The sequence below is a fragment of the Varroa destructor genome, unplaced genomic scaffold, assembly GCF_002443255.2.
Source record: "Varroa destructor unplaced genomic scaffold, Vdes_3.0 BEIS01000004.1, whole genome shotgun sequence".
Taxonomy (NCBI): Eukaryota; Metazoa; Arthropoda; class Arachnida; order Mesostigmata; family Varroidae; genus Varroa; species Varroa destructor.
Window position 1 is genome coordinate 33,230,403 of NW_019211457.1, and position 15,042 is coordinate 33,245,444.

The window sequence follows — 15,042 nt, forward strand, 5'->3', positions numbered from 1 at the left end:
CTAAAAATCTAGAAGCGTAAAAATCGTTCGATTCGTGCGACACCGGTGCACGTTCCCTTCAAGTGGTGCCTTGTTGTGGAGCTGGATCAACTCCAGTTCAGTCTGCGAGGACTCCCATGGTTCTTCTGTGGCCTAACGCTGATCAGACCAAACTCCTGGTCGATAACGTAAGTTTAATCTTTGCAGAATAAATGCAGTCCGTGATCTGAAATGCAGATGAACAATTTGAACGACTAAGGTTGCCGACCAGTAAACTTGTCTGGGTGATTACTTCCAACGGTAGTGGCATTTAGAATAGGTATTATTATTATAAAATAAGAGAACAAACTGGTTAACTACCTGTTGAGGGAGCTAAAGAAAAAAAAATACTAAGTGCGTGTTTGCAAACAGTTTATCAGACAGTAATATCTCCCACAGTTGGACAAAAATTGTATCGAGGATTGCCAAGCAACTTATTTAATGTCTAAACCAATACGAGGTGCCCTTCCTTTTCCCTGAATAGGCATTCCTGATAAACAAGTCTTGTTGAATGTTACAAATGCCTTTTAGAAAAATGGTGCTCCAAAGCGAACATAGTTTTAAATTATATTCACGATTCAAATACGAAACACAAACGTTAGGACAGGATCTATTGCGACCTTGAATAATTAGAAAAAAAAAAATACGAATAAGGCCAGCAGCTTTACCTTTCGAACAAGCAATCGATACTTGAAATAAGGCAACAACGACAGTAAACGTTATTTTCTTTCAAAAGAAATACATTTACTACAGTCCTATAATATCGATATATTTAAATTAACTACACTACCGTTGCTTTGCCAAGAAGCATCGTTGCCTGAGCACAGTTTTAGAACTTGGCCCGTCTTCGAGTAGATGGTGATACATTACTGACAATATACGTACGTATATGGCGTACAACAACAGAGCAGTCAATACCCGCGTACTCAGCCGTTGTTTATGTTGGTCTTGAATGGCACCATTCTGCCAATATTTGCTAGCGACGGCCACTTACGTTAAAGCTGAATGATTCGTCTATGTGGTTTAAGTTAGCCAACGCATCCGTTGTAAGCGTTAAGGGTTATACATAATTGCTCGAGGAAGCCTCGCGTACCTTCTTCACCCAGAAGTTGACTAGTTATGTTTATGGGAGCTGGATGGCATATTTACGGTGTGCCTTGAGGTTCTAAGCAATCTTCAATCAAAGATGTGCTGCCTCCCGTATAGCGAAAAAGTAACGAATTAGAAAATTTGTCACCGATGTTTTTTTTAATTCCCAAATATGGCTAATAGTATATTTTATTCTATGTATCTTGATAAAATGTAGTATACTTAAGCGTTTTTCATTTAAAGACGCTTCAATCTTTTCACTATTTACGGCCAAAAGCCGTATAGTGCCGAGCTCTGAAAATTGTGACGAGCTTCTGTAGAGTTCAGTCCGCTGCAAAAGATTCGAAGGCTCACCTGACTGGTGGCGCCACCTTGAAAGGCTTCGGCGAATCTCGAGTCAACTCTCCCTCATGTCCTGTTATCTATGTGTTGGCCTCCCACGTATACAAAGGAGAATTTTCCTTGTGCAAATCAGCATTTCGATACATGCAGTCAGATGAACAACGCGGCCAGGGTGCTCGGCGTAAGTTCAAGAGCGACAAACGCTCGCTTTCTATACTATCCAAATAATGGCTAAGTAATCAGTTGGATTCACGTTTATCGTTCAACGCCAGGCTTAGTGAAACGTCACACAGATTCGTTTCAGAGTACTGTCAACCACGTCACTCTAGAAATAGACAAGAGACGCTTTAAGAGATAGTTCTTTTGCACGATCAGTTGACAGACTTGACACAGATAGAATATCAATGCAAAAACGTATAAAGTACTTTTATCGAATCAGCTAAAAAGACAAACGGATTCCCTGGCTATTAAATAATGGCGCTCGGCCTAATGTTTCGCGCGCAGTGAATTCAAAGACTGCACGCTAACTACCAACTTACTTTGAATAATCTTTAGAAACGGCCCTTTTTTTTCTATCGTCAAAATAGCGACTCTTGCAATGCGAAATAAAGTTTATCGAATGAAAACATGAAACAAAGACGAATCTCTCAATGCATCCAATGTATACGACATTGTCTATTTATTTTCTATTGGACGTATCTATTTTTCCATCAGGCTCTATGTGACCCTTACTACAGTAAACATATGTCACCCTGTCACCAAAATGTCGCCATATTTGTTTGGCGCTCGAAGTAAACAATTTCGAATAGCCCAGTTTTATTCAAACTAAATCTTTTGACGTATTAATAAGATAGAAATCATTTAGCTGAAATGTTCATGTGTATGGCTTACCGGACGACTACATAAAAAAAATCAGGCGAAAAGATTAGATAATCTTCGATGGGCCGTAGAGACTGCGAATGCCGGCAGTAAAGACGACCCAGTTAGTTTGATGAATGTCTGATGGGGAAAAAAGACCGCGTTAATTCTCACACCTGTATATGTAGCTGGGTGGTTATATCAGCTAACGCTCTGCGGAAGAATACCGAACAAATAAATTGTCCAACTCGTTTTATTCCGGTGTAGGAAACATGAATTGGCAGGCGTGAAGTACGACGACTGAAGCCGACCGTCAAGCGCACCTATGAGCTCGCGAATCCCTTTCAATAGCCGCAGTAAGCCAGGAGCTTAGAATGGGTAGATTTAAAATTACTGACCTAGAAGCTTATACATCGGAAATGTAAATTGGTAATGCTGTTATAATGTGTAACCTGGGTAAGTTTGTTTTGTCTCATAACTACTGCATGCCTAGACTCTCTTCGAAGCTATTGCTAACAGATTCTAACTGATAAATGCCACTGAATATCCCAGAAAAGTATTGATAACACACTTAGTACAATGGATACTAAAATAACCTTTAGAATAATCAAGTTAGTGATAGACAAGTTAATTTGTTGATGTTGCCCAAATGTTTTGCGCCATTTTTGCCCGTCTTATAGGTATATAACAATCCTAAAATGTACTCCTGAGTCATACCGTAACTCTTAGCACATATCTGGTATAAATGGAACTTTATTAGCTATAAAAGCCGAGGGGGGGGGGGGTCAAGAATAAGTAAAATTGCGTTCCTAAGTTATATTAATAATTACGAAATGTGGACGCCATATTTCACCGCGTGTGGAATATGTAGTATTCTAGTAGCGTTAAAACATTTCCCTGTGGTAGCTTAGTGGGTAACGTATTTCCGTGCTAATCTTAGGCACACGTCGTGGATTATATTCGAAGCAGGCCATAGGCACACTTCGTTTCGTTGTCTGATGGAACTATGCCTAACGGCGATAACGGCGGACGTAAGACTCGAAATATAGAGAAGCCAAATTCTATATTTAGGGCGCAGTAGGAATATCAGATTCAATTAGGTGCGTCTTCTCACAGTCAAAGACAACAAAGAAAAAATAAAAATCGGCTACCAAAGGAAAATCTGTGTGTTTATAAAAGGAAATAACTCGTGGATTAACGGAGATAAGCTCCACACTATTAGACGGGTGGGGTTCAGCAGTTCCGAACCACGGTTGGGCCTATTTTAGGCATGCAATAACAAAGGACAGGAATGATATTAACTACGGATAGATCGTTACTGCGCAGCGAACAGAATCTGTGGTCGCACCGTTTATACATACGTATAATAGAGTTCTACATTCTAAGTGTGTATAACGTGTAATTCACAATATTTGTTGTCTGCATAGATTACCTAACAAACTAAAGTATTTTGTATTTTATGCCCATGTTTGGCTATCCGCCGTAGCGCATCCGGCCACTTTTCGGTCAGCAAACACTGCATTATTAGAATAGGAACACGGAGCACCAATTAAATTTACTATCAAAAACGATGCAAGAGCTGCTTTGTCTGGCCTAGTTTTTATTGCTTTAACCCTTTTAGGCTCCATAACGTTATTTAATATTAGGTATTACTTACCATAGTGCTTCGAAGTGTTAAATCAAGCACTGCAGTTATCTAGCCAGGCATAGAGCAGATATTTGTAAACGATCTCGAGCTCGCTATGCTAGCTCATAGAAGTTTCTCTTCGCTTAGCTGTTGCTTTTGCCAATTCTGTTGTTATCACTCTTATCTAATAACTTTATGTTCTTAAACCCTACAAACAAACCACTTGTTGATTAAAAAATGTACCGATAAAATGACGACATTTGTCGGCCAACGGCCGATCCCTTGCATGACTAGTGACTTACGACGAAGATAGAGTGCCAAACAGATTGCACCATGGTGTTCTACGTTAAAGATGAAATCAGGTGCTCACAAGTGGAAAGCGGAAGAGTTTTGGTGAGCGGGCTACGAGTTAATGCCGGATCCACAAGTCCGTTGGTGTCAATCGTAAATTGACGGTTTCCCCACACAAGTTTACTTGTGTTACTGGAGATCTGCTACTATAGAGATGCCGCTGAATCGGCCTCAGATCAAGTTACTTCGCAGAAAAAAATTAGAAGTCTTATGTAAGTCATGCCAAACAGCTGAACTGTTCTTGGAGGCAAGAAGGGCCAGGCAAGGACCGACCTGAGCAGGAAGACATTGATTTCGAGCAAATATGACGCGTTAACAACAATTTCAAAAAAAAAAAACCTTAACGCACTAAAAGAGGGGGCCAGATTTGTTTCAACACGTCATTGCAGGTGGCGAAATGTATGGATACAGGTCCGACGATGAGACAAAAGCGTCGTCTTTGAGCATTGTTTTGCAGGCAAAATCCAAATGGGAAAATAAGCCATTTTTACCATTACTTCGAAATTAATAGATCGTGCATATGACCCTGATAATTTTTTCGTCTCTTGCCTGGAGAGGTAAGCCTGGCCTAACAAAAACATGTCTTTGCCGTGGTGCTACATAGGCTCAGATACTACTATGAATAAACGCGTGCGGAAAAGTGTGTTTACGTCTCAACCAAAACAGGGCCAAAGTTTATTTCTGCAACAAACGCTGTTTTAAGAAGTGAAAATGAAAATGGTTACATTCAATTCAGTGGGTGGTTACTGAAATTTGGGATATTGGGTTACGTCTGATTGGTACCGAGCTAAATTTTTGACATTTTCTTGAGATAGTAGTGCTGCATTTATGACCAATAAGGATTCACGTGTTTCTCTATATGGTGACAATTCTTAGCCTCCTCTTTTAGATAATTCAGCGAGAAACTACGATCGCCTTCGTAAAGGCCAAATGCGTCGTTCCGTTCGATGCAGATTCGTTAGCGTAGCAGCTTATCTGCGGCACGATAAAGAGAGTATGCGAAGCTCGGTCTCTAGGTAAAAACTCGCCCAAATTGCTTAATGAGCAAACAAAAATGAAAATTGCAACTTGTAGCCAATAACATTATCGTATAAATAAAGTTCACGTCAGGAGCCGACAACACCGGTGTGAAAGTGCGTTTCCAGGCTACAGCAAAAAGGATGTATTACTTTTTAACGAGTGACTGCGTCTGCCATGAAGTGAACGTGGAAATAGTTCCGCTTCACGTTTTTTGTGTTTGTCTCTTTTTTACATGCTCTCTTTCCCGTTTACTAAGACAGGCCATGTTATTTACTGCGTCTCTTCGCTTCCTCTTCGAGACTGTGCTAACTTTAAAAAATTCTACGGACAATGATGCTAATCAAGAACCCGAATAAAACGCTGTTAGAGACCGCGTCCAAGAACACTTCGGTGGCATGAGTCAAGTCTGCGGCTCCGGCTGTCGCGGCTGTACAAGAACGCGGACGGGGCTCAAGTTTGCAATTTCCAATAATGAACAACATTGCTTTGCTATCTTACCGCCGCTGTTGGTTCTGAGCCTGTTCCGTTATAGCTATAGCTGGTACCATTTAGCCAACAATGAAACGCTACAGCAAACTCAGTCAGTTTGATCGTCCGTCCACTTATTCGGAATCAACCTTCTTTCAACGCGTAGAAGCTCGCTGGTCCTCAGCGGCTTCAGGCGAGACAAATGCGTCGCTGTGCAAGCCTTTTCGAAGTTTTGAGATGCAGGAAAGCAGCGAATACGTCAGCCAGCACCTCCTGTTCATTTGAACCCAGAGTTGGCACAAAAGTTACAGTTCGCCTTTCGAGTTTGTGCCACTCACCCCCCCCACCCCCCACCCACCCACCCCCCGCCTTCATCATGCTTTTTTGCCCTCGTCCAATTCGGCCCGACAAAAAACGACGGTACAGTACGTTTGTCGTTATCGGAACAGAGCGAAAAGCGAGCAGGACTCTTGAGTCCCTGCATGCATAAGAGGGGCAACATAGGGTGAGCACACTGCCCTGCCACGACACTCTCAAATTGCTCTTAGCACCAGGCCGTAATAAACAGCGAACGATTACATTGCCGCATTTGGTAGTGTACCGTGCATTGAATCGTGGCCTTGCAAAAGTTGACGGCAAAAGGAGACATTTTTTCCAGAGGGAGAGAGACCTATACAACATAGTTACAGCTATGTAACTGTTGAAAAGGTGATTCCTGCGATTTGTTATTGTGCTAAGATCAGGCAGAGGCAAAAGACCTCGGTTGACTAGAAGTATATATTTATGTGTATTGGGACACTCTCTAATTAAAAAGAAAGGCTTATGTTAATAATTATTGAATACATTAGTAATATCAGTCTACGAGGAATGTGAGACAAACGGCATTTTGAATAAATTGATTAACACTTCCTGAGTGTAGTTATTCTTTTTTTCTTACAGATCCGATTCCATGTTTCTAGGTAGCGCTAATTGTACACAGAATTAAATTAAACGCTTGCCGAATTTAGAAGAAACAAAGTATTGACCTTTTGTTTACCTAGATAAAAGCTCTAGGCTCTGCCGTTGTTTTTCATACGTTAGATCATTGTCCTTAGCGTGCGAGGGCAATTAGCCTCGTTTGTTTACGTTGCATTGTTTATTATGATCTCGTAAGCTGTTCGGGCTTCCCATTCCGCCATGCTATGTCTCCTAGAACCGCTTGTGGCAGTTGTCGGACGAAACTAGAACAAGTTGGCGAAGGTCTGCCGGCCTCGTATTCTCCTGGCTTGTTATTCCCCACAAGTTAGCAACTTAGGGCATTGTCTGCCCGATTGTAAAGGCTAGGGAGCCGACACTGCTAAAATTTGACAATATCCATGCACTCTAAGCAAAGCAAGTTATCCCATGCCCTGTTGATGGCCTCCTAGTGGCCCTGCCGTTTGCCTAGTCAGCGTCTACGCACTTGCTTCTTACTGAGTCTCAACTGGCTGATGTTGACATTTTGTCCTGTTTTGACGTTTAATGTCGATCCGAACCAAGCGGCCTATGCATGTGATGGTGAAGACGGCGGCGCCCACGGCAGAAATGATAAGGCCGATCTGCGAGCGATGTCCTTAATTTCTGTCTCATAGCTAGCTAGCTATTGAAACCCCATTAAATTTTGAGACCCACGAAATATAGCTAGTGTGTCGTCGTTAACATTGGTAACTAGATGAGGTCGACAATACTGACAAAAGAAGACAGTGTAGCAGAAAAGAAGGCAGGTGTGAGGGGTGGATTAGGGGTCAGTTAGAAGAGAGATCCAAGGCCCGTGTATTTACATTTATACTAGGATTCGTCGGTTAAGTATTTAAGACAGTAAATCCTTCTCGTGGGGAGTCCTTTTCAACTTCTGAACGCCCAGCCGCCCGCTCGTCCACGACGAATTCATTTACTTTATCCTTTTTTTTGCTGATAGTTTTCTATTGGACTCATCATTTCTCCTTCTCTGGCTTGGCTAAGTGCAACGGGTAGGATCCTCTGGGGGTATAAGGCTTGCTTGTAGTTCTGGCCCTGAACCAACGACAACGCGACACTGGCGTGAACACAGACAGTAAACTTTTTAATATAACTTGTTGCAACGTTAAGTAATGGTAACAGTAGTACTGTTGCATTGCGTTAATAACACTGAACATGTTAGTACCTTCAGTTCCAGTTGTTGCTGTACACGGACATGAACCTGAGGTCCTTTAAGTTGACAAAATTGCGTTCATTCTGTGAAGGTTTGTAAGCAGCCAGGGGCAATCACTGGGCTGTTGTTATCAATGTTGTATGTACGCAGGTTCGTGTCGCTAACTCTGTAAAGCAATTCGAGAAAAGGGAATCGCTCCATGTAGGTAAGTGATCCATTTGGTCATACATGGGTACGGATCCATCGGATGGGCGCATGAGAGTCGGAAGCCCGGCACCAGTGGTCACGGGTCGGGAAGGACGCGGAACTCGTACAGGTGCGTGGGAGGGTTGTTTAATAAACAAAACTTGAACCCTCACCCGTTAGTGGCTGTTCGTCAGCCCCAGCTGCGTTCCTAAAATCTCTTCAAATGCTACCGCCTCCACAATGATTATTTCTCACTCAACATAGATCCCCTTCAGTTCCTCAACTCGGCCGCCACCTAAGTCGATCGCCAGAGTACACATACATAAGCACGCATATTTCTCCCGCTTTATTTTTCGTTTGGCGCTACCTCTTAGGCGGTATATTGCACCGAGTGCTGCCGCTGCTGCTATTACGAGGACTAAGGTTGCCAAGGCAATAGCAACAACTGCGAGTTCCCTCGCGGGCCTTGAGAAGGAGGGTAGCAAGGCTCAGTATCACGCTCAAGGTCGCTCGATGACCTCGCACTGGGCTGCACCGACCCAGCATCCGCGTGTTTGGCCGACCGGCCCAATACAGCGCATGCACGGAATACCTCTTGTTCCTCTAAGTTGCTCCCTCTATCCTCGTCCGCGTCTGTCACCCCCACCTGTTCTTATCAATGCGGAGGGGGCATTGGCTTTTCCATAGCTCACAATACTGCCCCATCCTCAACTTCGGCCTAGGAGTTTTCCACTCCCCAAAACACTACGCCTCGTCTCATCTCGTACCCATCTATCTCCTTCCCCCTCTACTTTTATGTTCGGAAAAGTTGGATTGTAGGGGAGAGATCTCACATCATGAGCAGCCTACCGTCATTGGTGCCACACACGGTTCGAAGAGAGGCGGCATGAGGAGCGTAATACCCCTACCAACCTCTCGTTCTGGCAGTGTTGGTTTGTTATGCATGTAGATATATATCTTCTGTCTTAGTTGTTCTTATTGTTGCTATTATGATTGAAGTCGCAGTTGTTATTTTCGACTTTTCCCGATTGCTGCTCTGTGTATCACAGTGCTTAGCGCATAGTTAGGCATGGATCTTGACTCGTTTACTCAAAATGCTGCGAGTCGCCGATATCCGTGCGCAAGCGAAAAAGGCCGAGTGAAGGCAGCGACCACTGCACTTGCCATTCAAGATAGGATAAGGTGCACCAGATGACAATGACAACAGTGATGATAACGCTACGATGGCCGGACAACCTCCAATTAGCCTCCAGGCTTCTCTTCACGTTTGTCTTTACTCTCTCCTCTAAACATGGTACTTACCATGCGACCAGCAGTAAATGACAAAATACGGCTTACCCTCTTTTAAAACAAAGTAATATTAGAATAAGAACCATCATAAATGTATTTCCGGTATTGCTGGGTATTCAGTTCGAATTGCTACGTCTTAAACCAAGTGGTTGTCTTTCAGCTAATTCTTAGTCGTAGTTGTAGTACTTGTCGGATAAGTATTCTCTGTTGGACACGCCATTTTCTTTTTGCTTTTTTGTGTAGTTTCGACTACCGTTCCTTGGCGTGGCCTATTTTTTCGTCCTATCTTCTCTCCAAACAAGCTGCCCTGTGCTGCTCAGTTCACTATTGACGACTAGACACCCGCCCCTGTTCTCGCGATCGTTGCCGGTTTTCATGCTGTCGTGCAGGTTTGCCTGTGCGTGCTATAAAGCAGATTAATTTAACAGCAATAGTAACAAAGGACATAACAATTTTTTAGCTGTTAAATAAGGTAAAAGGGGAGTCGTTGGATGGACGACAGTCGAAAGTTTAACCTAGAAGGGTGGATGGGGCAGATGCCGGTTGGTGTCGTTCGTTTGGCGTAACGAGTAGAGCTAGCCCTAAGAACCTGGTAGGTATGGCCATCGCTTTGCAACTGCTTTTAACGATACCACTACAGTCATCTTTACTGTATCATTTTATTGTTAGTTAATTATATCATCCAAACTCGCGCGTGCATACAGAGGTGTGTATGCATCTGCAGATACCCAATCCATGCTTAGCTCTTTGTTGGACTGGCTTGGTAGAAACTATCCATATTGTCCGTACCCGCTAGACCATCCCCCGTCACCTTAACTGGCCGTTAGACCCATATGTCAACCAAATCTCTACCCTGTCAGCATAAAGTCAGGCACTCTTTTGCTGGACACACGTAACTATTCAAAAGTTTTCTACTATAATTTTAGAATAATCCCGAATGTTATTGCAATATTTAACAGTCCCGTCCGTACCCGGTTCACCGTTCAATAGACACTTTCAAACTCAAATCGACGCACTCAAACGATTTGTCGCCATTCGATCGTTATTCAGACCTAGACTAACCTGTGTTATCTTTTTCCCTGAAGCCCCCTGTGATTTCCTGTCGTTTGAGGCCTCTTCCAGTGACCTCTGGGAGCAGTCACGCGCTTTTTCAAATGCCTTTGCCGTTAGAATTATATAAAAGCTGAGTGAGTCAGCATGATCCTCCTACATACTACTAATATTCCAGCCCTTACGACGGAAGTAAGCGATTATAGGGTAACGCCGGCAAAAACTTCGTGTAGATATAATCGTATTAATGGGGTTGACATACTGAGATGATATTCGGCATAGTTATCTTTCGCCTCGTCGTTTACATTGCCATCAGTCGGCCTGTAGATGCTAACAAGCTCTCGCACAACAATTCTCCGTGCTGCCCTGGTGAAGGGGCAGCTTATTTGGCCAGTAACGGTGTATATATGCACAGTCGAGCTGATACTGTTTTTGCTGCTGTTAGTTGGTGTATATATAAACATGTAGAAATAAAATTATATGTGGTTAGAAGTATATCCTGCGGCGATTGTTAAGTGTCAATGCCTCGTGGAAACTACGAGCCTTCAGGTAGCAACCGCGATAGCAACACGAGATATTAAATAATTAAAGCTGCTGTTATTGCCGCTGATGCCGCTGTTGCGATGCTCTGTTCCTCGTTCAGTCGTCACCTATCTGTTTCCCCTTTTGTCTTTTCGTTTTCTCTAGTTCTTTACCGCTAGCTTCATTTGTCAGTTGAAAGACATCGGGAACGTCGCCGACGACATCGAACCATTAGCGACAGCAGCGATAGCGGGAACCACAGTAACAGCGACATCGGTATCGCTGCCATCGTCGTAGCCGCAGCCCCAGTCATCATGAGCATCAACTGGGGCAACAGTACCCGCGACAAAAAGGACACTTGAAGCGACGCTACTCAATTGTTTCGATAACGGCAGTGGCAGCAACAACAACAACAACAACAATAACTCTAACCATAATGGTAGTATCTGGACGAGCCTTAGTTCCGCTGCTGCTGTTGTTGACGCGTCGACAGCACGCTCACTGCATTGCCCCGTATTAGCGCCACTGTTTCCCCTGTTCTCGCTGTCAGCATCTAAGTTATTTGTCGCAGATTCTGCCCTGCTATTACTCTGGCCGTTCCGTCCCATCTCGTTTCGTTTATTCCATTCTGTCCCGATCATCCGTACTGCTGCCGCCGCCGCCTTTCTATTGCTTCGCCAATGCTCAGTCCTACGGGACCGGCGCCGGTAAAACTGCTGCTATTGCTGACGCTTCAGCCACTGCCGCCATCGCCATCACGGCAGTTTGTTGTTTACTGTAAACACCACTGGCCGGCCGGTGGTGTCTTTCAAAGCCCGTTGGCGGCGCGGGCTATGCCGATCGTTCGCTCCACGAGCCATCTTCTCTGTTTCGCTCGTTCGTTCGTTCCCCTCGCCTCCTTCTCCGACAGCCGCCGGTGGCAGTGGCGGGCTGGCGAGCAAGCAAGCGAGTGGCAAACGACTGGTCGGCCAAACGAAAGCAGCAGCAGTAGCACAGGCTGCTTGCCGCACTCAACAGACGACGACGACGACGACGACGACGACGACGACGACGACGACGGCGACTATGTTGACGGGAACCGGTGGCGGTAGCCGATGGCAAACAGAGGAGGTGGTGGGGTAGCGGAGATGAGATATGGGAGACACGAGCAGGACGCAGCCAGTAGAGACGCGCTGGCTCGCGCGTCTCCCCCAAATACCGCCATCACCAACACCGCTGCTGCTACTGCCAATACTAGCAACGTATACCTAGCAAGGGCTTCAACCTATACTCAAGGAGATACGCACAAACAGACAGAAAAAAACAAGAGACGCAACGCTTACATCAGAGGTAAGCCGTCACCCAGCTGAGAGTCACCCAGCCTGCACACATGCTCTTAATCGTCAAGAGACTCAACTTCGACTCACTCACACATCCACGTAGCACAGCGCGTATACATCAAACAGGAGAACACAGACCTCTATGGCCATTGCCGCGACTGCTGCCGGCGCTACCCTCTCCACACAAACATTCGCTCTCTGGAACAACACATACACACTTTTTCGTTCTGCTTGTCGCTCCTGCTGATCGCTTTGCCTCCCTATGACGGCCGCTGCTTGCGCCGTTGCCTGCAGCAGCAACAGTAGGGCCGACCGACTAGTCAGTCAGTCGAGCTGTGCCTGTCCCATAACGACGACGGCGACTGGCACGAGCGCCAACGCGCAACCCGCCAGCCTACCAACAAGCTTAGCTACGATAGCTTATCCTCTGCTATACACTTCTATAGCTCTATTGCGCGCTCCGCGCATAGCGTACAACTGTCTTTCCGTGTTCGAGGCGATTGGATCAGCGGTGTGCTCCAGCCGCGCGCAGTACGGAAGCTTTAATAGGAGATATAGGATACTAAAAAAAGAGGAAACGAGCAGGACAGAAGGGCGCGGGCATGAGACATCATAACCTAACAGTATTAACATCAGTGCCGATCGTAGACAAATCGTCGATGTCCGAGTTCAACGTGTTGATATAGAGTTTTGAGAGTGAGTTGGAGTGAACACAGGACATCGGTATCAGAGGCAAAACTTTCCGTCGGTTTGAACGTGCGTTCAGTGCTAAACACCGAGTGCTCGCCTGTTACTGGCCTATTCGTTCGCGCACTCAGAACCAAACCTCATATACAAGCACCAAAACACATGTGCCACGGGGGTATTTAAGAGAGAGAGAGAGAGAGAGAGTGAGAGAGAGAGAGAGAGATAGAGAGAGAGGGAGGCAATCGCGCAACGAGCCTCGATGGACTAATGATAATGTTGATGATGAGGATTATTCTGAGCACGACGATCACTGTGACAGTGCTAACGGTCCCGTCGACCACGTTAAACTTGTCCGCGTCAGTCCAATGGCCAAAGCAATAGTGCTAAGTGTTGTGATAAGCGCAACGACACAGAGAAGCAGGGAAAGAACCTCCAACTACTGCTGACTGGTGTCTTGAACGAAATTTTTGTAGTTCCTTTCCTTCTCATTCTTACTACCCCCGAATCTCTCATCTCTAGTGCGATTAGTTCTAATAAAGGGTGCTTCAGCAACCAGAGACGAGACGTACGAGCGGAGATCTGTTCAACTGATACAGCAAAAAATAGAAAAACAACCAGAGAGGGGGAGAGACACGGCACACAAAAGGAGCTGTATGCGCACGAAATATGTTGTGCTTTTTCGAGTGCCATCAACTACTATACTATTACTGCTATTATCATCATCGTCACTGCTACTGCAGCCATAACAATTCTCCAGAAGTTTTAACCGCTTTCTCGTCATCTACGAACCCTGCTGCCAGTCGTTGTGCGGCAACGCTTGTGTTGCCCCCTGTGGAATCAGCTGTGACAGACGGGACAATCCAACCGGCCAAAGCGATACTCAAACTGCGTCTACCTGACGACAGCAGCAAGTTAGGTACCGGTGTACTCCGGTGACTGCTTAGTCGAGCCGTGGAAATCAGAAATAGGGTAATATAAGAAGCTGAAAAAGGGTAGTTTCATGATCAACCTGCGCAAACTTTCCGCCGGACTAAGGTAATGGCCCACGAAATGGCCTCCGGACAGAATCAAGCAGCCAGCATCTGTGGATTCTTCGATGACGCAAGCTTGTGTCGTCCGTAAACAGGTAGAAAAACGCAAAGTGTAAACGAGGGATCGGCTGTTCGATCGTCATATGTAGAGTTCGTGCATTGTGTACAAGTGTTAGTGGCCCTTTAGAATCAAAAGGGTGTGTGTACCATTGCGATTCTATCACGCACCTATAGTTCAATTAATCCCGTCTGTGATATAGTTATTATCCTAAAAAGAAATCATACGTGGTGCATAACAGCAGTCATCCTATTAGAAATATATCAAATTAATAGGTGCGTTCGAAATACTGCGTGCTTCAGTGCTTGTGTATGTTGTTTTATTTCCGTCCGAGATTTCTTAGCCGCGAGTGTGATAACGACGAAGAGAGAAAAGAAAAGCGAACGAGAAAAACCAGCAAACCGTTACAAGATAAATGTTGTAATAAAATCCGAGAATGAGTAGCTGCAACGATGTTTAATTAACGAGCACTTCTGCAGGGGCAGCCTACAACAATTGCTATTTTTCAACCGACGTTGCTACAGGTGCGCAAACCTACGCCAACGAAAAATCGTCCTCAACGGTCAGAAGTCTATCATCATTCAGGCGAAAACATCTGAGTATGGCAAAACCGTCGTCGTCATCACGATAATTATCATCAGTGCGTTCTAGTCATAAGCAGTAACAGTCACAATCGTTGCAATCTGCAGAAGATTGAGCCGTGAAATTCAACTACTGTGTTTAGTGTCCTTGTCCCCGCACGACGGCTCTTACTACCGTGTCATCTAGTCAACCTATCGGAAAGCCAAGAAGAAACAAAAATATCGATACCAAAGAAGTACGTTCTTAGGCGATCACCGAAGCAGCAGAGCGATTTGGCAAAGAAGGAAAAGTCCGCGCAAAATCAGTAACAGCAGCAGCAGCAGCAGCAGCAGAAGTAATCGGACTCAGCCGCAGCAAAATGACCCTTCTCACAGTAAGTGCCGGTCGGTGTTCAA

The 15,042-nt window shown here is 44.9% G+C and overlaps 1 protein-coding gene across 10 annotated transcripts in view; it reads left to right on the top strand.

The window, feature by feature from the left end:
- The window catches only part of FoxP (forkhead box transcription factor P), a 317,599-nt gene that overhangs the window by 252,744 nt on the left and 49,813 nt on the right, over positions 1 to 15,042 (top strand). For 2 of the 10 annotated variants that reach the window (XM_022804241.2, XM_022804246.2), the window contains exon 1: positions 33 to 167. The exons of 3 other annotated variants lie outside the window; for them this stretch is intronic. In XM_022804241.2, coding sequence (XP_022659976.1) covers positions 117 to 167 — 51 coding nt within the window. In that variant the 5' untranslated portion in view covers positions 33 to 116. Of the gene's footprint in view, positions 1 to 32; positions 168 to 2,574; positions 2,764 to 9,513; positions 15,031 to 15,042 lie in introns of those variants that run through there. 5 more of the 10 variants (XM_086986473.1, XM_086986478.1, XM_086986471.1 and 2 more) reach the window with 5 other exon arrangements.